The sequence below is a fragment of the Loxodonta africana genome, chromosome 3 (genome assembly GCF_030014295.1).
Source record: "Loxodonta africana isolate mLoxAfr1 chromosome 3, mLoxAfr1.hap2, whole genome shotgun sequence".
Taxonomy (NCBI): Eukaryota; Metazoa; Chordata; class Mammalia; order Proboscidea; family Elephantidae; genus Loxodonta; species Loxodonta africana.
This window is the reverse complement of record NC_087344.1, coordinates 25981471-26006931: the sequence shown is the minus strand read 5'-3', so window position 1 is coordinate 26006931 and position 25461 is coordinate 25981471. Positions and strand designations below refer to the sequence as shown.

At 43.1% G+C, this 25461-nt stretch overlaps 1 protein-coding gene across 2 annotated transcripts; it reads right to left on the bottom strand.

Annotated features, from left to right (window-relative positions):
• Positions 1–2711: 2711 nt before the first annotated feature.
• LOC100661727 (zinc finger protein 77-like) lies at positions 2712–24237 on the bottom strand. 2 transcript variants are annotated; one of them, XM_064280732.1, is made up of 5 exons: positions 24174–24237; positions 21798–22048; positions 9377–9503; positions 7493–7643; positions 2712–7147 (listed from the first exon to the last, which is right to left on the bottom strand). In XM_064280732.1, exons 2-5 carry the CDS (start codon positions 21798–21800, stop codon positions 5932–5934), a joined length of 1497 nt encoding a protein of 498 aa, XP_064136802.1. In that variant the 5' UTR covers positions 21801–22048; positions 24174–24237; the 3' UTR covers positions 2712–5931. The 2 variants fall into 2 exon arrangements, with proteins under 2 accessions (XP_064136802.1, XP_064136803.1); XM_064280733.1 differs by having other exon boundaries at positions 2712–7144.
• Between the last annotated feature and the right edge of the window lie 1224 nt (positions 24238–25461).

Genomic DNA, 25461 nt, shown 5'->3' with positions numbered 1-25461 from the left:
GTAACAAAGGAGGCCTGGCAAGCTCTGTGGGCACAAGAGTCACATGATGTAGGAAAAAAAGTCGGCGGGAGCCAGAGACAGATGGTGGTGACACGAAAATAAAAAAGATCAAAGTCCCTGTCCTCCAAGTGCTCACCCGGGAGATGAGGTGAGGGGTGTGTGGGTGGATCTTGAGAAAGCCACTGCCAGTTTGAGTCTCAATTTCTCCATTTGCAAAAGGGAGCGAACGACGTGCTGAGAACATCTGCAGCAGAAGTGCGGAAAATGGCCACCAACCACGTGGCCACGTTCCTGTAGATCCTGAGGACATTCTTCCCACTCCCTTCAGCCATTGATCCTGCAGCCACCTCGGGCATGCCTTGCTGGAACCCTCTGATTACATTCATCATCCCACCTTCCTTCCACGGCTCCCATCCTGATATTCTGGGAGCCACACCCCCCGTCACTCCCATTTTTAACTGCCACAGTTAGCGTTTTTGTTCCTGAGTCACCCCTTCCATGAAATCACATGGCAGGCTCCAAGGCCCAGCTTGATTTCCTCCCTGGAAATAGTTGGGATAATGAGGCCACCCTGAGCAGCAGCACCCACAGGACGGAGGGACGTTTCGATTTCTGATGTTTGGATCTCAAGTTAGAAGGGACAACTAGAAGAGGAGGCAGGCACGATTCTGGGGGTCCGAAGGGAGGCAGCCCAGATGCTGCCCAGATGGGATATGGGGAAGCGGGCAACAGAGGAAGAGGCGAGAGTAAGGGGGAGGAAAGTTGTCTGGGAGGGAAAGGGTCAAAAGACAGGAAAAACATCATTGGGAAGAAGGGGCCTCGGCTTCCTGATCCAGAAGGTGAAGGGGTAAATGCAGAGGTTTCAGGGAGAGCTAAGACATTCTGGAGTGCCAGGTCCCCAATCCAGAGTTGGGGCTGCCCGAGGACAGTGTGGACGAGATCGGAGGCTATGGCTGAGGCTTGGGGTGGAGTGGACATTAAAGAACCTCCTGTTCCAGCCCCACAGACACAGGGACTTCTTCACGACATCCTGAGAGGGTCATCTTGGTGCTGCCTGTGCACACCTGGCGCAATGATGGAATGCAGCCCAAGGGAACAGCAAGACATAGAGAGCACTGATCATATCACCTGCACTGCAGCCCCTGAGGGACAGAGGATCTCTGCCATGACCCCAGCTCTTGTCAAGAACCACTCCACGTGAGCTTCATCCTGTCCCTGAATACAGCTGGCAGGTGCCAACATCCCCAAAGTGCCAGGAGGTAAAACTATGGGAATTAGCTTGCTCAGGGACTCCAGGAAAGAAAGCAGTCCTCAACAGGAGTCTAGGACAGAAACCACAGGCTCACCCCCTTTCGGAACCTCTAGGGTAGGAAGGACAAGTGCAGCCTGTGATGGCCCAGTGCTCCATGAACACCACTCTGGACCAAGGGTGTGGTACCAGCAGCACCACCAGGGTCTAGCAGCCCTACCACTGGGCCTCTGCTTCCAGACCTTCACTTCAAACCTGCTGCCTCTGACCTTATTCCCCCAGAAGGAAATCTGAGTGATTGCTCTGGCCAGACCCAAGGATGGGGCAGGATAAACAGCAGCCTCATCCTCCTGTGCTCAGGGCCTGCAAGTGGACAAGGATAGGTATGCCCAGCCCGTGAAGGCCCAGCAGGCTTCCTGGTGGTGGCAGTAGTGAGCAGGGAAATTCAATCACTTCACAGAATTCAATTTAAATTTATATGATGAATACATCAATTTCTAAACATTCCAATTGTTTCAATTTCTTATACAGTGTTAACAGGCTCAACAAACATTTGTTGAATAAATACAGGAATCAGTGAGCAATGATAACCAGCACTGACTGCTTCCCTGCAGTGAGCCATGCAGTCGTGATTTTACTGAATCCTTCCAGGAACCCTGTGAGAATGGTGTGGTTATGTTCACAATTATTGTTCACTTTTACAGATGAGGAAACAGAGGGTCCAAGCCTGTTCGGTGACTTTCCCAAAGCCATGCAGCTACAAGCCCGTGCAAAGCACACTAGGAAAATTCAAGAAACCGCCAAACTGAGCACTCGGACTTATTATAGATACAGCCAGGTCTTGGGGAACATGAAGGTTCTGAAACGGGATGATGGAGGAATGCCTCCTGAGACCCCATCCTCCTGTTCCTGAATCCCTTCCTGTTCCCTGAAGCCCCTCCCCATGTCCCTGAGTTGCTGAGCCTGGGGCACAGGGCAAGTTGGGCTCTCAGCAATCATACCGACCCGCTGTGGACCTGCTTTTCAGTGACCATCGCTTGCCCAGAAGGACTTGGTCTTCTGGGCAAAGGACTGAGCACCCGAGCTTGCTGAAAACATAGCCAGGTCCCGGGCAATGTGAAGGTTATGGAAGGGGATGGTGGTGGGCTGCAGGCCTGCCTCCCAGGGCTCCCTCCCATGTCCCTGGGCTCCCTCCATATGACCCTGGGCACCAGGCTTCCCTGTGAGTTGCTGAGCACAGGGCACATGGCAGGCCAGATTCTCTGTAGTTAGTCTGACCAGCTGTGGAGCTGCCCTTCAGGGACTGACATTTGCCCAGAAAGACTGGGTCAGGCCAACATCCTAATCCTATAACACCTTTGGTAGAAAGCTTCATTCTCCTCCCCTACTGCCCCCTTGGCTCTGGTTTTTACCTCTAGATAGCCTAGAATAACAACAGGTAGAGGAGGTGGTGGCAGAAAGACCAGAATATTAGAAATCCTCAACCAAGGCTAACTCCTTGACTTTGGTAAAAAACAAAAACCCAAATACATTGCCGTCGAGTCAATTCCGACTCACAACAACCCTGTATGACAGAACAGAACTGCCCCATAGGGTTTCCAAGGAGCGGTTGATGAATTCGAACTGCTTTTAGGTAGCAGCCAAGCGCTTAACCACTGTGCCACCAGGGCTCCTTGACCTTGGTGGTAGACACAAAATGCAAAATTGTGAAATACAGCCAATCCAACCCAATTATCCATAGTAACAGCATAGGAGGACAAAAGCCACACACCCTAAGACTCAGCCTGGACTCTTGCTTTAGAGCTACCAACCTCATTCAAACAGCCTTACTGTGCACCTACTATGTACAGGCACTGGGCCATAGGCCAGGCCTTCAAGGAGGATCACGGTCTGGGCGGGAGACTGACTTGCTGATCACGATAGACCAAAGTGAGAGCAGAGACATGGTGTTAGATCTGCACAGAAGGGGCCCTACCCTGCCTGCAGAGCTGCAGTTGTTCTTTCTTCTATTCATTCACTCATTCATTCAGCATTTTCTTCCAGGTACAGGGACATGGACATCAATCAGGAACAGATCCTATCCTCCAGGAGCTGGGTTTTGTGGGGCACAGACCCATCTACCCTCTCTGTCTCTGGGAGAAAAGCAGTCATGTAGGGTCCAGGACCAGACATTCCAGACAAGTGGGCAGAACCTTGAGAGAGAGGTAAATGTTAAGGCCCAGAGAAGAGGATCAACAATATTTGGGTGGAGGGAACAGCATGAGCAAATGCAGTGCAGCATGGCCAGAGTCCACACCCTTGATGGCCACTGTACCCTCCCCCGCCCCTTGCCCAGACACACCCAATTCTGTCTCCACCCCTTCATACCAGCATTCTTGTCTGGTGAAAGACCCTGGAGATCCACAGCCTGACCCATGCAGGGTCCCTGTTCACATAAAATCTGTGTACGAACGTTCATATCAGCTTTATTCAAAACAACTGGAAACCCAAAGTCCTCCAAATGGTGAATACACAAAAGATGGTTATGTCTACACAATGGAATATTACTCAGCAAAAGGAAACAAAGTATTGATATCTTCACCAACAGGGATGACTCAAATGCATTATGCCAGGTGAAAGGAGTCCAAGTCAAAAAGGTACACGGTGAATGATATGTACAGGGATAGCTGACAGGGATTCACAGTCAGGGGAAGATATGACTAAAAAGGGGCAGCATGACAGAGTTTTTGGAGGAAAGAGAGGTACTTTTCTGAACTTCCAATGTGAGACTAATTGTAAGACAAAGTATTTGTCAACTCACATTCTAAAAGTAACTTGCTGTTTTTAAATTTTAAAAATAAAGTTTAAAAAATTTACAAGCAATGAACAATGACTGTAAAAAAACTGCAAACTACAGAGACTCAGATGAATAAAGAAATCACTCATAATCTCACCTTCAGGGGAAAATCCCTGTTAATGTTCTAGGAGGAATGATTTCCACAGGTTGCTTTATCATATTTATAAAATATGAAACATTTATGTATAAATGTTTTACAAATGGCCTTTATCATGTACAAGCTATTCTATACCATTGACACAAAATTATGCTATGATTGCCTCTCCTGTGGTCCAAAATTTTCTGAAAAAATTTATGTGTGGCCAGGCATTTATCTAACAACTCCCTTCCTCGTGGACACTGACCATTACTACTATCAACAGGTACCACCATGCCCAGGGATTTCCATAAGACCATTCTACAAAAGGAATTGCTAGGTCAAGAGAAAATCTAATTTGAAGCTTTCTAATACCTGTCGCTATCACTTCCCAGGCCCCTTAAATGAGGCATTGGTGAGGCAGCACCCAGTTTAGCATGGGGCTGTGTGGCACAGAATAAACCACCAGGCCCAACAGCCCTTGTCTTGTCTCCATTAGTACATGAACTCTAGCTGAACTTTTATCTTCTCTAAGCCCTGCAGTGGGTGTGCTCACTAAGTGGAGCAGCAGCCACTATTCTGGCTCAGCCCAGCAACAGGAGCCTCAGCTCCTGGCGCGAGACAGGGACAGTCAGAATTACCAATTCTGTGTGAGTCAGAAGAGCCATTGCAGCTAAGTCAGGTTGGGTTATACATGGGCCCACCATCACCTGGGGCCCCCAGAATGAGCCATCCTTACATGCAAACTCTGCTTCTCATACCATTATTTCAGAGGGACACTTCTGTGAGATGAATGTGGGTTAAAACTTTCTGTGCAGTGGTAAATTCCACACTTGTAACGTGGAATAAATTTTCCCCATGATATGAATACCCCTGTGAACAATAGGGGAAATGACATGACTGAAGGCTTTGTTATAATGCTTACAGTCACAAGGTTTCTCTAGTGTGTGAGGTCTCATAGGTGTACTGAGGGAGAAGGAACACTGAAGGTTTCCATCGTCTTTCACATTCATAGGATCAATCCACACTAATATCTCACATGTCTAAGAATTGAAAAAGACTTGGAGATGATCCCAGGTACCTAACATTTACATGGTGTCGCTCCATGGACGTCTCACACGTTCAACTGGGTTAGTTAGGGAAGGCTTTTTCCATATGTGCAAATTTGGATGTCTTGAAAGTGTGGGGAGAAAAACAAAAATCCCACATTTACTACACTTACATGATTTCTCTGCCATGTATATTCTTTCAGGTTTACAGAGATATGGGATGAAAGCTATCCAACATTACTTAGACATATATTGCTTCAATTCAATACACTTACTCAGATACGCTTCTCCCCACAGTGAGTTCCTATGGCAAAAGGCTGAGGGACATCTGAAGACTTTCCCACATTCTTTACCTTAATAAGGAATATCTCTAATGTGAGTTAGTATGTTTACTGAGAGAGAAGTAACTAAAGACTTTTCCATATTCCTTTTACTAACAAGGTTTCTCTTCACTGTCTTCTTTTGTGCTGTGAGGTTACTGATGTTCAGTAAGGACTAAGGACTACATAAAGGCTTTCTGCCATTGGCTATATTTTAAGCCCTCTTTCCATTTTGAGTTCTTATATGTTTGGTAAGGCATTCATAAGCCCTCCCTACACTGTGAGTTTGTAAATGGACAGTGAAGTGTGAGGACAGATGAAAGACTTCCCCACATTCCTTACATTCATGAGGCCTCTCTCCAATGTGAGTTCTTATATGTATATTTAGGCCTGAGGGAAACCTAAAAGGCTTTCCCACACTGCTTACATTCATAAGGCTTCTCTCCAGTGTGAGTTCTTGTATGTATATTTAGGCCTGAGGAAAACCTAAAGGCCTTCCCGCATTCCTTACATTCAAAAGGCCTCTCTCCAGTGTGAGTTCTTACATGTTTAGTTAGGTATGAGGAAAACCTAAAGGATTTTCCACATTCTTTACATTCATAAGGCCTCTCTCCACTGTGAGTTCTTATATGTTTAGTAAGGTATGAAGAAAAACTAAAGGCTTTCCCACATTCCTTACATTCATAAGGCCTCTCTCCACTGTGAGTTCTTATGTGTTCCTTGAGGGATGAGGACTGACTAAAGGCTTTCCCACATGCCTTACATTCATAAGGCCTTTCTCCACTGTGAATTTTTATATGTATAGCGAGGGATGAGGAACGACTAAAGGCTTTCCCACATTCTTTACATTCATAAGGCCTCTCTCCACTGTGAATTCTTATGTGGTCAGTGAGGTGTGAGGAATACCTAAAGGCTTTTCCACATTCTTTACATTCATAAGGTCTTTCTTCACTGTGAGTTCTTATATGTTTCATTAAGTGTGAGGAGCGAATAAAGGCTTTCCCACATTCCTTACATTCATAAGGCCTTTGTCCACTGTGAGTTTTTATATGTGTAGTGAGGGATGAGGAACAACTAAAGGCTTTCCCACATTCCTTACATTCATAAGGCTTATCTCCACTATGAAACATATTGGATAAAGTGAGGAATGAGGGATGAGTATAGGCTTTCAAGCATTCTTTACATCCACACTTACGATCTCTCGCATGTGTCTGAAGGGATGAGAAACTACAGGAATCTTCCTCATAGCCACTTGGTTTCTCTCTACTTACTGTGGTCACACAGTTCTTAAGAGTTGAAATACAAATGAAACCTTTCCCACATACCTTACATTTATATGGGTTCCCTCCAGTAACAGTTCTCACATGAGAGCTTAGAAATGAGGTACAATTACAAGTTTCTCCACATTCCTTACACTGATAGGTACAGTGTCCAATGTGAGATTTGAGATGATGTTTAACCGAAGAATGATCGGTGTATTTTTCACACACGAGGCCTCCAGAAGGATTTACTTCAGTATGACTTCTTTTGAATACAGCAAGATTAGGAATCTGAATGAAGGGCTTTCCACATTGATTGTCTTCATCATTTACATGGAGGTTTTCTACTGCACACCTTCTTTTAAAAACAAGAAACACACTGATGTAAATAAAATTGTTACCATTTCACCATTACCAAACAGTGAACGTTTGTTTTTTTGTCTTTTGAAATGCCTCATGTTTCATAGGTTAAATCATCTAGCAGAGATGCTACCACAGCTGCGACAATGTTTCTCAAATAATAGGCTTTCTGAAAATTTTGTATAAGTGAAATATGTTTCAAATACTCAACATCTTGACTCACACTTAGGAAAATATTGTAATGTGAAAACTCTTGGAACACACAATTTTGCTCTATTTTAACACCATGAGACCTTAAGACTTTCTCTGAGGCACTGCTCTCTTCCATGTGACTGACACTCACCTCACATATATCCCCCAGTTTTTATGGTGAACTTTAACGCCAAACAATTCACAGCTTTCTCCTAACATGGAGCTCCAGATGTTATTCTTCATTAATCTCACTTTTATATGATCACTGAACAACTTTTCTCCATTATTATGGTTTCGAGAAACTGACCCAAGTTGAGGGTCATAACATGGAAAAAAAAAAAAAAGAAATTACTAGAAGGAAAAAGGCACCTATGAGCAAAGAAAGGCATGTGGCTGTTTCATGACTTTGGCAAAGGCAACTTACGAGAAAATACTTCCATAAAGATTGAGAGTGACAGTGACATAGAGTTTAATCAGGAGAGATAAACAGAAAGATATTGGACATAATGCACATGCAATGTTGAAAGAGGAAAAGAGGAAGGTCTTTCTCCATGAACACAATACACCTACCCCTCATTTATCGACTATTTTGTTATCCAACATGTCACATTTATGACAATTGTAAAAAAAAACTGCTTAAATCACCTTAAAGCTAGGTAAGGACCCATCTGTTCTGAGTGAGAGTGTGTCTCCCTCCTGAGCCACAAGTCCTTGATTCCTCCCATCCCACCCCTCTTAGATGTGAATAAAGTTAAAAGAGAGAAACAAAAAAGGCCATATGCTGGGCCTTGGGTCATTAACCTGCACGCACGCTCCACAGCCTTGCAGAATCCTGGACTGCCTGCAGGCTGGTGGCTACCCTGCCATCTGAGTGGAGCTGTGGCTTTGGGCTGCAAGTCCATGAGAAGGTGGCAGAGGGGCACAGACAGGATGAACAGCAGTCACTTCACTGCAGACCCTGAGATCCACCATCTGCACACATGGGAACACTGGGCTAATGGGCAGCAGTCCCAGGTGGGTGGACATTTCTAAGGACTGCAAGAACTCCACGTGGGTCAGGGTGGCAAGGGGGTCCCCTCCTGGCTGCAAATCCTGACCCAATCAGCTCTGCCTGTGGTTTGAGATGGCAGAAGCCAACCCACCCATCCGACGTACAGAAGTCATGGTACAGAGACAAGCAAGCTGCCAATAGCATCTGCAGGGAAGGAAGCAGCCCCATAGGGCCACCTGAAAAATGACTCCTGGAGCCTGAGGAGCATTTGGTTGCTGAAGTTTTATGTAATGCTGATTTCTGTATAATGACCTAGTCTTTTGAATCTAACCATATCAATAAGTGAAAAGTGGCTGTAGTGAAAGGATGAATAAAAGTCCGAAAAATAAGTTAAGGAAATTGGTAAGTTCAGTCTCCACAACTACAAAGAGACTTCTGTTAACTGATTTACTCAAATCTAATTTTCTCCATGCAGTGCTGATTCTTCAAAAAATTCTTGCCTTCCAAGTGCTCCCTGACACAATGGCCCTGGATAAGTCCTATCTCTACTCTCCTCAGATTCTTCTCTTGCTTCTTAAGCATGTAGCTGACACAATGCTCATAGAAAAAGGCATATCATGAGGGAAGACAGACGAGCAATAAATATTTGCCTGACACTAAAACTTCAGTCTTCAAGGTCTCTGGAGATGGACAGGTGTGAGTTTATTTGCAGCAAAATAATAATTTTGTAATGAACACAGTAAAACTCTCTGCAATTTCCTGAACACAAATGTCTCTGTGCCCTGAAGTGACCCCTGAAGCCAATGCTCACACTTTTAACACTTAAAGAGCCTCAAGACTTTTAAACACCAGAGAAATAGAAGTTCAGTTTAATACACAGAGCTTTATGAGGAAGCCAGGATATGGAAGCTCCATACAGCAAGGAACCACTCCTGTCTTGTTTAACAATATTCCCTTTCCTCAGCCCTGATACTTGTGCAAGGACAATGAGTACGATATATTTGTTCCCTAAAGGAGTAAATAAAGAAACGATGTCATCCTTACCTACTGAGGCCAGGTTTCTGAAGGTTTCCATCATCACATCTGTGTAGAGTTTCCTCTGTGCAAGATTGAGCAAAGCCCACTCTTCCTGGGTAAAGTCCATGGCCACATCCTCAACAAGCACTGAGTCCTAGAACATCCCACATAATCTGCATCAGCAAGGTACCATGTACTACAATGTGTGCAAAAGGGTAGGTAAGGCTAACAGTCCTGGGGAACTGAGAATTCATAGGGATCTAACACAGGTTCTCTGTTCTACCAAGGTCTACTCTAGGGTTTAGTTGTCAGCCTCTTCTCTTCCCTGTCTACGTTCACTTCCTGACTGACTGTATCCTCTTTCATAGATTTAATAATACTCCCAGTACACTGAACTTATCTCTCCAGTTTGACTGTGACCAATTCCAGTCTTACTCTATAGTCTAGAACAGTCAGAACACATAGCAGAAATTAGAGAAATGCTCTACAAATGAAAGTCTTATTTCCACATTGGAATCATCACTTCCTTGTGAAAAAAATTTTTCCTCTCTTTCCAGAAAACTCAATAAAACATGAAGTATAGGGTGAAAGCAGGATGAGATATTAACAAATGGGAAACACTGAAGCACTAGATTTTTTTTCCTTTTGCCCCTCTCTAGCCATGGGGTGCCTACGATCTCACAAAAACTGGAAACCTAAGGCCCTGAACAGGTCATACTGTCTTGAAGAACACGGGTGATTAGGAGGTGATAGAATCACCTACTGAAAAAAGAATATTCCTTTGGACAATTATGATTTTCACATTTCTGTCACCTATTTTCAATAACTCATCCGTTGTGCAGTCATCAACTCTGTTCCATTCATGAAGAAAGGCAGGAATATTGAAAAGTTGAACAGGGCTCAGGGGAGAGTAAACATGAGAATCCAGCTCTTCTCACAATTATCAAAGTTTCGAGACCAGATGCTAGGGTACATCGATTAGTGACCATTGCCCCCAACAAACATACACTGAGACACACACACAGAGGCTAATGTTAGAAGATGACGAAGAGCCCTATCTCTGCAAGAATCACAATAACGTGCTCTTGCGTTTGATTGGGTTTAGTGTTTGATGACGGTGAAGAGGGTAAGGTTCCTATTTTGTAAGGAAGTTCATTGAAGTGCACAGGTTCTAGCTGTTAAACTGACTGTGAAGCCTAGGAAACAAGAGACTTACACACCTGCCCTCTTGAGGCTCCACTCCAAAGTTTTCTCACATTTGCAGCCCATGGAAGGCACAAGCATGACCACCCAAACACTGACCACTGGCATGCCCTAGGCTGTAGGACTGGCCTCTGTGAAACAGCATCAACCCGATGGCTTCCACACGTAGTGAGAGGAGAAAAGGATGCTACACTGTGCTTCTCATGCTAAATTTGGACTGAACAGCCGAGCGGCTGTAGAACAGAAAGGCTCTCCTTTGTCAGGGCAGGAGAGGGAGTGAATTGCCTAGCTCATCTCTAATCATTCCTGATATGATGGTGTCACAGCAAACTTTGAGCAACAGCCAAAATTCAAAAGTCTCTTTCAGTGCAGTGGGCCAGGTTACATATTTTAAAGCCAGCAAAAATATTCGCTTGGCAAATGTGTAGAAATCCAAGTTTATTAGGCTATCAGGGGTAGGATGGAAGGGGAAAGGCAAATCGTTGTTTCGGAAGCACTGAGTTTCTGTTCATGGTAGTGGAAATGTTTGATAACGAATACTGGTGACGGGCAAACTGCTGCCCCTGAAACTGGAGGTACACAAAGGCAGATACAGAGAACTAATCACACAAGAGCAGAAGCCCAGGGAGCAGAAACCACCCCTAGTATCAGAACCAGAGTAGAAAAACTTAAGATTGTAATTGACGAGTTGCTGGAGGGTTTGTGGATAAGTCTGAGGATTAAAAATATCAAGGGGCCCCAGTCTTGGGGAAACTCACACAGTTCTGTGAGTTTTACCTCCAGGAACCCTACCAAAGCCTCAACATGAAGATCAGAGAAAAATTCCCTTCTGTTTTCAATAGAAGGAAGAGAAGGAAAAGCCACTTTGAAACTTGCCCAAAGCATTCTGTTCTCCCCAAGAAAGCCCACCCTTAAAGGAAACTATTTTACCAGAGTGTAACTAAACTGAAGAGTCCCTGGGTGGTAAAAATGATTAAAAGTACTTGATAATTAGCATCCAGAGGCACTTCCGAAGATAGGGAGGCGATTTGCTTCTGAAAGCTCACAGCCTTGAAAACTCTACGGAGCAGTTTTACTCTGCACACATGGGGTTGCCATGAGTCGGAACTAACTCGATGGCAACTAATAGTGACTGACCTGGAATTCTGAAATACCCAACTCTAGTCCCATCTAGGCCTCCTGGCTCATCAAAGTGGGGGAGGGGATAAGCAGAGAGGCACTTTTGAGGTCACTGACTGGGAGCACAGGCTCATTAAAAGACTGATGCCTAATCACTAGACTATAGAATCTGCTCCTCCACCAAACCTTACCACCACATCATTTGTTTGTTGCTGTCGAGTTTCCTGACTCATATCAACCCCAAGTGCAGAAGTGCACTACATAGGATTTTCAAGGCTCTGAATTTTTGGAAGCAGATCGCCAAGACCTTATTTCTGAGGCAGCTCTGGGTGGGTTTGAACTGCCAATCTTTCAGTTAGTAGTCCATTGCTTAACGATTTGCGCCACCTAGTAGGTGTCCTATATAATAACAGAGACTTACAACTAGACAAACTCCAACTCTCACACCTTATTTAAGAAGTTTTTAGGAAATTCAAACACAACAGGAAAGACAAAAACAAGAACATCAGAGAACACTCTGACCTCCAACACCAATACCAAACAGCATATGTTCTGGCCAGATAAAAACAAAATGTCACACTAAACCCCGATTTTACCACAGTTGCTTTTGCCTAGCACATCATGTTTGGTTTTCAACAAATAACTAAAGAGTCATAGTAAAAGACAAAAAGCACAGCTTGAAGAGACAGAACAAACATCAGAACCAGTCAAAATGCACAGCTTGAAGAGACACAGCAAACACCAGAACCAGTCAAGAAATAGCACAGATTTTGGAATTATCAAACTGGAAATTCAAAACAACTATGATTAACATGCTAGGGGCTATAACTAATAAAGTATACAACATGCAACAACAAATGGCCAATGGAAGTAGAAAAATGGAAACTGTAAGAAAAGAATCCTAATGAAATGCTAGAAATTAACACTGTAACAGAAATGAAGAATGCCTTTAAAATCCAAAACATGAGTGCACAAAAGCAAGGAAAAAATTACTGAGCTTGAATACATGTTAATTGGAACTCCCAAAATGGAAATTTAAAGTGAAAAAGATGGAAGAGAATATCCAAGAACTGTGGGACAATTATAAAATGTGGACCAAACCCATATTAGGAATACCAGAAAGGAAAGAAGTAGGAAAAACAGAAGAAATATTTGAGGTAACAACAGCTGAGAAATTTATAAAATCAATAACAAACACCAACCACTTATAAGGCAAGTTCAGAGAACACCAAACATATTAAATTTAATATTTAAAAACTACAGCTAGGCATATCATATTCACACTGCAGAAAATCAAAGAGACAACACTGCAGAAAACAGAGGGTGGGGGGAACACCTTCCTATACAGGAGCGCAGTTAAGAATTACATCAGGCTGCTCTTAAGAAGGAAACCCTGGTGGCATCGTGGTTAAGTGCTACAGCTGCTAACCAAAAGGTCGGAATTTTGAATCCGCCAGGCGCTCCTTGGAAACTCTATGGGGCAGTTCTACTCTGTCCTCTAGGGTCGCTATGAGTCAGAATCAACTGGATGGCAGTGGGTTTGTTTTTTTTCTGGTTTGGCTCTTAAGAAACCCTAAAAGCAAGAGTGTAGAAAAATACTTAGAGAAAAAAAACCACCACCCTCAAATTCTACACTCAGCAAATGTAATTTCCAAAGGTGAAGGAGAAATAAGGACACTTTCAGACACACAAAATTCAAGGAACTTGCTGCCAGTGTACTTACCTTACAGGGAATGTTAAAAGAAGTTCTTCAGAGAGAAGGAAAATGATATGGATTAGATACTCAGATCAACATAAGGAATAGCATTAGGGAATGCATAAATGAAGGTAGTATAAAATCTTTCATCTTTGTTATTTTTAATAGACCTAACAGTTAACAGTTGGTTCAAAATAATAATGGACACAGTATAGTCCATGATTATAACTTTGGTGCAGTGAGTTAATTAATATGGCCCTTCCAGCCATTCATGGTCCTCTGGCTCCCATAAAATGATTCGGTATGACTATGCAAATAAGGTACATGAAACCTTTGGGGAAGTGGGACCATGCAAATACAGTGTATGGAAATCTAAAGAAGTTGGTCAGTTTTGCCATCCTGCTAGGCATAACAGGAGCCAATCCCAGAAGTGAAAGGAGGGAACCACACTACCATCAAGAAGAGGAGCTGGGAGGAGGATGCATCATTTGGAACTGAAGTCCCTATACCGAGAACCTCCTAGACCCAGGAGACAGAGCCATAACACTGCAGATGGCAAGAAGTAGTGGAAAACACAGCCGACTCCAGCAGCAGAGAAACAGCAGCAGGAGAACGAGGAGACCTGTGCAAGACGGCGTGGTGAGCTTCATGGCTCATGAGGCAAGGTGGCTAAAATTGGCATGCTGACGCACAGAGTGAGTGAGCCGAGTGCCTTCAGACCGAAGGCTTAATGGCAGAGTGGGGTGCCTTCAGTCACTTATTGGTGGAGCTGAAGAGCTTTATTCACCACTCATATGCCAGTTTATCGTACTGTGGTGACTTGCATGTTGCTGTGATGCTGGAAGCTAGGCCACCAGTATTTCAAATACCAGCAAGGTCACCCATGGTGGACAGGTTACAGTGCAGCTTCCAGACTAAGAGAGACTGGGAAGAAGGACCTGGTAAACTAGTTCTGAAAAAACTGGCCAGAGAAAACCTTATGGATAGCAGAACATTGTCTGATATAGTGCTGGAAGATGAGCCCCTCAGGTTGGAAGGCACTCAAAGTACAACTGGAAAAGAGCTGACTCCTCAAAGTAGAATTGACCTTAATGACCTGGATGGAGTAAAGCTTTTGGGACCTTCATTTTGTTGATGTGGCATGACTCAAAATGAGAAAAAACCGCTGCAAACATCCAATAGTAATCAGAACGTGTAAAGTATGAAATACAAATCAAGGAAACTTGGAAATTGTCAAAAATAAAATGGAATGCACAAACATCAATATCCTAGGCAATAAAAAAAAAAAAAACCTTGTCGTCGAGTTGATTCCGACTCATAGTGACCCTATAGGACAGAGGAGAACCGCCCCATAGAATTTCCAAGGAGCGCCTGGCAGATTTGAACTGCCGACCCTTTGGTTACCAGCCATAGCACTTAACCACTACGCCATCAGGGCTTCCCACTTAGGCAACAGTGAGCTGAAATGGACTGAAATTGGCCTGTTTGATCCAGACAATCCTATGGTCTGCTTTGCCAGGAATGACAAACTAAAGAGTAACAGCGTTGCAATCATCATCAAAAAGAACATTTCAAGATCTTTCCTAACATACGATGCTGTCAGTGATAGGATAATATCCATATGCCTACAGGGAAAAACAGTTAATACAACTATTATTCAAATTTATACACCAACCACTAATGCCAAAGATGAAGAAACTGAAGATTTTTACCAAGTACTGCAGTCTGAAATTGATCAAATATGCAAATAAGATACATCGATAATTATTGGTGATTGGAACGTAAAACCTGGAAACAAAGTAGAAGGATTGATAGTTGGAAAATATGGCCTTGGTGACAGAAATGATGCTGGAGATTGCATGACAGAATTTTGCAAGAACAACAACTTATTCACTGCAAACACATTTTTCAAAAACATAAACAGTGACTATAAACGTGGACCTCCCAGGATGGAATACATTGGAATCAAATCAACTACGACTGTGGAAAAAGATGATGGAAAAGCTTAATTTCACCAGTCAGATGCATGGCCAGAGAAGGACTGCAGAGCAGACCAGCAATTGTTTATATGCAAGTACAAGTTGAAGCTGAAGAAAATTACAAGTCCACGAGAGCCAAAGTATGATCTTAAGGATATTCCACCTGAATTTGGAGATGATCTCTAGATTTGACTCATTGAGCACAAATGACTGAAAACCACAGGAGTTGTGGGATGACATCAAGAACATCATAAATGAAGAAAGCAAAAGGTCGTTAAAAAGACAAAAAAGAAAAAAAGACCAAAATTGATGTCAGAAGAGACTCTGAAACTTACTCTCGGACGTAAGTAGCTAAAATGAACAGAAGAAATGATGAGCTTAACAAAAGATTTCAAAAGATAGCTCAAGAAGAAACAGTATTATAGTAAAATGTGCAAAAGACTTGGAGTTTGAAAACCAAAAGGGTAGAACATACTAGGCATTTCTTAAGCTGAAAGAACTGAAGAAAAAAGTCAAGCCTTGAGTTGCAATACTGAATGATTCTATGGGCAAAATACTGAACGATGCAGGAAGCATCAAAAGAAGATGGAAGAAATACAGAGTCACTGCACCAGAACCATTTCAGGAAGTAGCATATGATGGAGATTCGATGATATTGAAGGAAGAAGCCCAAGCTGCCCTGAACGCATTGGCAAAAAAAAAGGCTCGAGGAATTGAGGGAATACCAATAGAGATGTTTCAACAAACAGATGCAACACTGGAAGCGCTCACTGGTCTAGGCCAAGAAATTTGAAAGACAGCTACACCCAGCCAACTGACTGGAAAGGATTCATACTTGTGCCTATTTAAAAGAAGGGTGATCCAACAGAATGCAGAAATTATTGAATATCATCAATACCGTAGGCAAGTAAAATTTTGCTGAAGATCATTCAAAAGCAGTTGCAGCAGTACTTTGACAGAGAAATGCCAGAAATTTGAGCTGGATTCAGAAAAAGATGTGGAACCAGGGACATCACTGCTGCTGTCACATGGATCTTGGCTGAAAGCAGAGAATACCAGGAAGATGTTTATTTGTGTTTTACTGACTATGCAATGCATTCGACTGTGTGGATCACAACAAATTATGGATAACACTGTGAACAACAGGAATTTCAGAACACTTGACCGTGCTCATGAGGAACCTGTACTTAGATCAACAGGCAGTCATTCGAAAAGAACACGGGGATAATGTGTGGTTTAAAGTCAGGTAAGGTGTGCGTCAGGGTTGTATTCTTTCATCGTACTTATTTAATCTGTATGCTGGGCAAATAATCCTAGAAGCCAGAATATATGAAGAACAACATCAGGATTGGAGGAAGACTCATTAACAACCTGCGATAAGCAGATGACAGCATCTTACTGATAAAGATCAAAGACTACAGCCTTCACTACGGATTACACCTCAACGTAAAAGAAAACAAAAATCCTTACGACTGGACCAATAAGCAACGCCATGATAAATGGAGAAAAGACTGACGTTTTCAAGGGTTTCATTTTACTTGGATCCATAGTCAATGCCCATGGAAGCAGAACTCAAGAAACCAAACAATGTACTGCATTGGCAAATCTGCTGCAAAAGACCTCTTTAAAGTGGTAAAAAGCAAAGATGTCACCTTGAAGACTAAGGTGTACCAGACTCAAGCAACGGTATTTTCAATTATCTCATATGCATGTGAAAGCAGAACAATGAATAAGAAAGATCGAATAATTGAGATCAGAAGAACTAGATGGTGCCCGGCTATAACCGATGATGGCCCTGACAGGGAACACAACAGAGAACCCCTGAGGGAGCAGGAGAGCAGTGGGATGCAGACCCCAAATTCTCATAAGACTAGACTTACTGGTCTGACTGAGACTGGAAGGACCCCGGTGGTCATGGCCCCCAGACCTTCTGTTGACCCAGGACAGAAACCATTCCCGAAGCCAACTCTTCAGACATGGATTGGACTGGACAGTGGGTTGGAGAGGGATGCTGGTGAGGAGTGAGCTTCTTGGATCAGGTGGACGCTTGAGACTATGTTGGCATCTCCCGCCTGGAGGGGAGATGAGAGGGTGGAGGGGGTTAGAAGCTGGTGAAAAGGACATGAAAAGAGAGAGTGGAGGGAGAGAGCGGGTTGTCTCATTAGGGGGAGAGTAATTGGGAGTGTGTAGCAAGGTGTATATGGGTTTTTGTGTGAGAGACTGACTTGATTTGTAACTTTCACTTAAAGCACAATAAAAATTATTAAAAAAAAAATTGTGTGACATCTTAGCTGGGCCATAATTCTCAATGTTTATATGTGATCACTCCCATGATGGAATCTGCTGTGAGTGGCCAATCTGTCGAAAGGGAGTTTCCTTGGGGGTGTGGACTGCATCCAAATATAAGCAGATGTTCCTGATCCTGCAGCTGTCTCCTGTTCATCCTACCTCCAGCTCTTGGGAGTTAAGCTATCAGCTTATCTGCTGATCTTGAAATTCACTGATACTCACAGCCCGAGAACAGGAACCCTGCTCTCCGACCTGCAGATCTTGGGTTCCCCAGCCCCTAAAGCTACATTAATCAGGAGAAGCCTTGCAGTATTGCCTGCTAATCTTTGGATTCGTCCATCTTCACAGCCTGAGAATGGGAGCCCTGGTCTCCGACCTGCCAATCTTGGGTTTGCCAGCCCCTGCAGCTACATGAATTGAGAGAAGCCTCTATCCTGATTCTCGGACTTGGGACGTTTCACCTTCTACAATTGTGTGACCCCGTTTCCTTGATATAAATCTCCATGTATGTTTATAGGCTTTACTGGTTTTACATCTCTAGAGAACTCAGCCTAAGACACCATTAAATTAAGAAATTATCAGCAGGAACATTAACAAACTGATCCCAAAATTTGCTTCTAGTGGAATCTGACCCTAAGAACTTAAATATAGGCATCTCACAGCCTAAGTGGCTTTAGCAAAAAAGAACATTTTAACTTTAGATTCTAATCCAAGACTTTGGGGAGCAGTGAAAATTTTAGAAATGTAATACCAGCTCCAGGCATGGAGATACTGAGAGGACAGGGACCTGGGCTAAGTATCTGTTTTTCACACACCTGAAAGCCTCAGGAAAAACTATTCCCCACTGGAAAATTGGAACCTTATCCATTGCTGGTAGGAATGCAGTATGGGACAGCCATTGTAGAAAACAGTGTGGCAGTTCCTTAAAAAACTAAAACCAGAACTACCTTATGAACCAGCAATTCCACTGCTAGGATATACAAGGGACTTGAAAGCAGCAATGCTAACAGACATAGGTACACCAATGTCTATTGCAGCCCTGTTCACGATAGCCAAAAGGTGGAACAACCCGACTGCCGTCAACAGATGAATGGATAATTACATGTGCTATATACATGACAGAATATTAGTCAATCAAAAAGAGAAATGAAGTCCTGATACATGCTACAAGCTCAATGAAGCTTGAGGACATCATCCTGAGTGAAATATGTCACGCACAAAAGGACAAATATAACTTACATAAAAAGGTAAGAACTGGCAAATGTATACAGACCAAAATTTATTAGTAGGTGGGAGGGAGGTGAAAGGGGCAGTTACTGTTTACAGAGCACTGAGTTTCTGTTCATGGTGATGAAGAAATCACATGGACTAAGGGTAATGAATGCACAGCTGATTGGTGAAAATGATGCCACTAAACTGCACAACTATAAGTTGATACAACCTAATGTGGAAATTATTGAACAATATCATTAATATCACAAACAAGTAAAATTTTGCTGAAGATCATTCAAAAGCAGCTGCAGTAGTATATCGACAGGGAACTGCCAGAAATTCAAGCCAGGTTCAAAAGAGGATGTGGAACCTAGCTGAATGCAGAGAATTCCAGAAAAATGTTTACTTGTGTTTTATTGATTATGCAGAAGCATTTGACTGTGTGTATCATGGCAAATTATGGGTAACACTGCAAAGAACAGAAATTCCAGAACATTTAAGTTGCCCATAAGGAACCTGTACATAGTCAAGAGGCAGTTGTTCAAACAGAAAAAGGGGACACTGTGTGATTTAAGTCAGGAAAGGTGTGTGTCAGGGTTGTATCCTTTCACCATACTTATTCAACCTGTACACTGAGCAAATAATCTGAGAAGCTGGACTATATGAAGTAGAATGGGGCATCAGGATTGGAGGAAGGATCATTAACAACCTTCCATATGCACATGACACAACCTTGCTTGTTGAAAGTGAAGAGCACTTGAAGCACTTACTGATGAAGATCAAAGACCACAGCCTTCAGTATGGATTACACCTCAACACAAAACAGAAATCCTCACAACCGGACCAATAAGCAACATAATGGCAAATGGAGAAAAGCCTGAAGTTGTCAAAGATTTCTTTTTACTTGGATCCACAATCAACATCCATGGAAGCGGCAGTCAAGAAATCAAAAGACATATTGCATTGGGGAAATCCGCTGCAAAAGACTTCTTCGAAGTGTTAAGAAGCAAAGATGTTACCTTGAAGACTAAAGTACCCCCGACCCAAGCCATGGTGTTTTCAGTTGCCTCATAGGCATGTAAAAGCTGGAATAAGAAAGACCGAAGAATTGACGCCTTTGAAGAAGTACAGTAATAATGCCCCTTAGAAGCAAGGATCTTAAGACTACAACTCACATACTTTGGACATATTATCAGGAGGAATCAGTCCCTGGAGAAGGACATCATGCTTGGTAGAGGGTCAACAAAAAAGAGGAAGACCCTCAACGAGGGGGACTGACACAGTGGCTGCAACAGCGGGCTCAAGCATAACAACATTTGTGAGGATGGCGCAGGACCAGGCAGTGTTTTCTTCTGTCATACACAGGGTCACTATGAGTCAGAAACGACTCCATAGCACCTAACAGCAAAAGGTTGAATTTGCAAAGGCAGTGTGATATACATATTTCTTACAATGAGGACAGCAAAAAAAGAGTAGCTGCTGAGGTTTCTTATGTGCAACAAAACACCTCATGGGATTTGGTTTATTGGTTTGGGAGTTTACAGTCATAGTCTCGTGGAACATTCAAGTTAACTGGTCTAATATCGTGTTTAGTGCTTCTGTTCTACTCTTAGTTGCATAATGCCTGGGGCCTTTAAAGCTTGCAAGCAGCCATCTAAGGTATTACAATTGGTCTCTATTTGCCTGGAGCAACAGAGGAAGAAGATTCAGGAATACGACAAGGATATGGAAGGCGTTGATGAATGCTTCCAGAACAATGCCTTCTTCACCACAAAAAAATAAAAATAAAAAACAAGACCAGAAGAAATGGATGGTGCTCAGCTACCATCAGAAAACGTTCCGATGAAAGATTCTATACAAGAATCCTGATCTAAAGAGGGAAAAATACAGAATAGAATTTCAATTCTCATGGAATCCAGACGTTCTAGAGCTACTGAGGCTGGATAAACTCCTGAAACTAACTCTCTGAGATAATCTTTAACCATGAAACCATAAACCAAAAATATCCCTGAAGCCTTCTTTAAACCAAACAAGAATCTAACTTAACTAGTAAAGAATGTCCACCATGAGCTTTGTGATAAAATTGTTAACAGCAGCTCAAAAGGTGAGATAGGAAGCTTAGGGGGAAATGAGTTTGTCAATAGCAGAGGAACAAATCAGAAAAGGAGGGTGAGAAAGGTTGCACATTTTGAAGAATGTAATCAGTGTCACTGTATTGTACATGCAGAAATTGTTGAATTAGTGTATGTTTTGCTGTGCATATTTTCAACAACAACAACAAAAGAAACTAGGCAAAAAAAAAATCCACACTGGGGAAAAAAAAATGACGTGTTTGGAGACCCCACACATAATCCAGCTGAACTCGCTCTCCTGCCTCATTCCTTTGGTGAGGTTATGAGAGTGACAAGCCTCAGATAAAAAAGAGGACACTATAAACAGAGTCAGAGTTCTTCCCCCAATAACTCTCCCTTTCTTTACCCCATTGCACCATGTGAAAGGTATAGCTGTAGTTTTAGAACTACACAGAAAAAGCTGCAGTGCCTGGGAAAGCCAAAAACACCGTCTGCAGTGATGAAACAAGAATGGCTCCGCAGGGCCTGGGGATCAGCCTCCTCAGTCAGAGCTGCTCTGTCTTCAGGATATGGTGAGGAGATTCTGTCGTTCACCAAGAGAACCAAGGACCAGGGTGGGGATGTTAATGCTCCATAGTAACACCCCTGAGAGTCACATATGGAAGGTGACTCCAAGCGTTCAAGGCTTAAAAAGTCACATACATGTAAAGGAAGGGCCCACTGACAGTGGAACAGGACCTTCGGATGCCCCCTAGGGCTCAGTCCCTTGACCTCTCCTGCTACCTTTTTACCTCATTATGCAACCACAGGCTGGTCCCCCATTATTACCTAGCCTCTCCCCATTATGTAAGAATAACTCAGTTCTTGGTACTACTCACCATTTTGTTGCTCCAGCTTCTGGAAGTCTTAGTGAATGTCCTCTCTAAGCCAGACAAGCCATTTCAGTAAGAAGGATAGGAGTGGAAAAACAACCACTAGGCAGTTTGGAGGCAGATGAATAATGTTTAGTCCACACAGCCAGCCAGAGCAGTTGAAACCCTTACTTGTGACAGCACGGATGTGTAAGATGGTCGCCATAGGTCCCCAGATGCCTAGGCTGAGCTAGCTCTCCCTGTGTCACACCTGTGACCTGAAATGGAAGGATAAGGAGGAGACAGGGTTGAGTAAGGAGGGAGCGTCAGGTTCCTGGCCTTCAGCTCTTTCCTTTAGGCAGGGATTCCTCCCAGGCTCAAGGTAATGCTCCATCCTGAGAGTATTTGCATTTAAGGCAGAACAGGCTGCAGCCTTCCAGAGCACAAGCTTACATTGGACATTTCAAAGTAAATGGATCTGCATCAACTGGTTATTCATACGAAAAAAAAAAAACAGCACCACGTAACAAAAACTCCAGTGAATTACAATTCTAAACTGTAAAAAAAAAAAAAAAGTTATGCTTATGACATTGCAGTTAGAGATGATTTCTCCAACAAAAGTTAAATTTAGACACTTTAAAATTTTGAAATGATATATGCAGCTGCTGCTTGACTCTTTAAGGTCTATAAATTTTTTCTTATCTTTTGCTCCACATAAAATGATACCCTTTTGTTGCTCTTATATTCAATATCTGATATACATATTGTGTTCTTTCTACATTGTTACATTTGGTTTAAAAAGAAACATTCTCTAATCACATTATACATGACATACACGAGTCACTCATCAATTTAAGCTTCACTTCTTCGTGTTCAACATTATTTACTATAAATTGAATTCTAGTAGCTGCCCGTTTGATGTTTAAGCAACAGTACTTTGTAAAATGATGAATACAAAGGAGCTACGCTGTATGTCGGTGACCCTCTAAGATGTTTAATTATCTTGATTAGTTTCATTATACATGTTTCCCATTTTGATGTCATTCCCAACATTTGTTTTTGTGGCACTGGCGATATACCCAGGTTTTGCTCCAAGGAGCCTTCAACCTAGGAAGAAATGTGGTTCTTTGTAGTAAAAACTGTGTTTGTATCACCAGGATCCAATTCCACACAGATCCTGTCTCAGCCAAGCCTTCGGATCTTGAAGAAGCACTGGGTATGTGATCTCTATAACACGGTCATCGCCTGTATTAAGCTTGTTCAGCCATATCACATTTTACATTAGAGGAACAAGGGTTGGCCATATTGTTCCTCACACAATCATACTGAAAATGTCTGCCTTACAGCCAAAGAAATTCCCCAAAATGCATTCCGTATTTTCCTCCTGAAACTAGGATAAATATGATCCCGAATGCGTGCATGTTTCTAAACATTTCATCCATCTTAAAGGCCCATCTTATAGGCTTATAACTGTTACCTGATTCGTGTCCGTGCCCTGGAGCAGTGGAGCCAATGAAACATACTCCAAGTCAGAAAGAGTGAGAAAGTTTAATAAAGAGATGCATACATCACCGGGGACCCAGCAGGAACACAGGCTGTCTCTATGGAGTCCCAAAGAGCAGTTTTACATTACAAGGGTTACAAGTGTCTTTGTAGTCCCCCGCCAGACATTTCTTTATTAGGCTAAAACATACATATCTGATACCTGGGCTCCAACTTTCCTGCGGGGGTTGTATGCCACAGGTAGTCCCTCCAGAACAAAAGGTTACTTGCTTCAGTTTAAAACAAAGAACAAAGTCATTAACATCTGGTCAAAACAAAGTCATTAAAAGGTATGTGAGGAGGCAGGCAGAGGAAGAACAACTTATAGGTTTATCATGGCCTTTTTTTTAGTTAAGCTCTCAGTTGCCCATTTTGAAAAAGGAGAAGACATGCTGGGTGGTATTGGGGTCCCATATTCATTAAATTGGGGGGTGCGGGAATTCTTCACCACAATCTTACATTTTGTTTCACCAGCAATACTTAATAAGGTCCTGTCTGATGAACACAGAAAAGAAAGGGGGGCGCCATAAGCCTCCGACTGGAGGAGGACCAGGGCATATACACGACTTTACCTGCTAATGTACCGAGGCTCAGGTCTAGCCCAGCCACTCAGCTGTCCCCAGCTGCGGCACGCACAAACCTCGGCCTTTGGCCCAGAAGGGCGACGGCCGGGTTGGCTGGGTTCTCAGAGGAGATAGTGGCGGCAGGAAAACGCGGAGGGAGGGAGAGGCCCGAGGCACACAGCTCGGCTAGAGGAAACAGGGAGCCCTGGAGGAGCTCAGGGAAAGGGTAGAGGCTAGGACTCTGCAAGACAGCAGGGACAGCGTCCTTAGACACCGGGACAGGAATTCAAGGACTCACCTAACCAGACCAGACCAGATGGCGACGGAATCAAAACGTTGCTCACAGACGAGCAAGATCGCAAAAAAAAAAAACGTGGTTACAGGCCTTTAATGTGCATTTCCGCTTCCCGTTTCTGGGACTCTTGGTGTAGAAGGGGAGGGGTTCCGAACGGCAACCCAGAGGGCTCCTCAGACTTAAGATCTGTCTACTGCTGTCATTATTTCCTCTCTGAAGAAAAGCCTGGGTTTTTGTAAATGCATATATAATTTAAAGAAGGATTTTACTAGTCAAAGATACACCGCTTTAGGAGGTGGCTGGGGCCCGCAAGCGGAGATGTACCCGAGCTGGAGTAAAGATGCAAGCTTGGTCCAGAGGTGTGAGTGGGCCTGTTTTGTGGGCAGTAGAAGAAAGCCAAAGCCAGACTGAGGAACAGACTATCAATTCCTAATATGCAGTTTGAAGTTGAAGCTGAAGAAAATTAAAACAAGTTCACAAGGCCAAAGTACGGCCTTGATTATATCCCACCTCAGCTTAGAGATCATCTCAGGAATAGATTTGACACACTAATCACAAAGGACCAAAGACCACACAAGTTGTACGATGACATTAAGGACATGGTACTTGAAGAAAGCAAAAGGTCATTAAAAAAAAAAAGACAAGAAAGAAAGAAAACACCAAAACGGATGTCTGAAGAGACTCTGAAACTTGCTCTTGAACTTCGAGTAGCTAGCTAAAGAGAATGGAAGATATGAAGTAGAAGAGCTGAATAGAAGGTTTCAAAGGGCAGCCTGAGAAGACAAAGTCAAGTATTATAATGAAATGTGCAAAGTCCTGGAGCTAGAAAACCAAAAGGGAAGAACACAGTTGGCATTCCTCAAGCTGAAAGAACTGATCAAAAAACTCAAGCCTCGAGATGCAATATTGAAGGACTCTGTGGGGAAAATATTGAATGACGCAGGAAGCATCAAAAGAAGATGGAAGGAATACACAGAGTCACTGTACCAAAAACAATTTGGTCTATGTTCAACCATTTCAGATCAAGAAGGAAAAAGTCCAAACTGCACTGAAAAAAACATTGGTGAAAAATAAGACTCCAGGAATCGACAGAATACCAATCCAGATGTTTCAACAAATGGGTGCAAAGATGGAAACATTTGTCTGTGGAAAGAAATTTGAAAGACAGCTACCTGACCAACTGACTGGAAGAGATCCATATTCATGCCCGTTCCAAAGAAAGGTGAGCCAACCGAACGCGGAAATTATCAAACAATATCATTACTATCACGTGCAAGTAAAACTGTGCTGA

Bases quoted from the DNA above. Each gene is read 5' to 3' on its own strand.
- LOC100661727 (XM_064280732.1), bottom strand. The intron at 7,644-9,376 runs GTAAGGATGACA...AACTTGGGTCAG, and splicing joins CAGAAACCTGGCCTCAGTAG to TTTCTCGAAACCATAATAAT. The intron at 7,148-7,492 runs GTGAGTGTCAGT...TGTTTTTAAAAG, and splicing joins AACTGGGGGATATATGTGAG to AAGGTGTGCAGTAGAAAACC.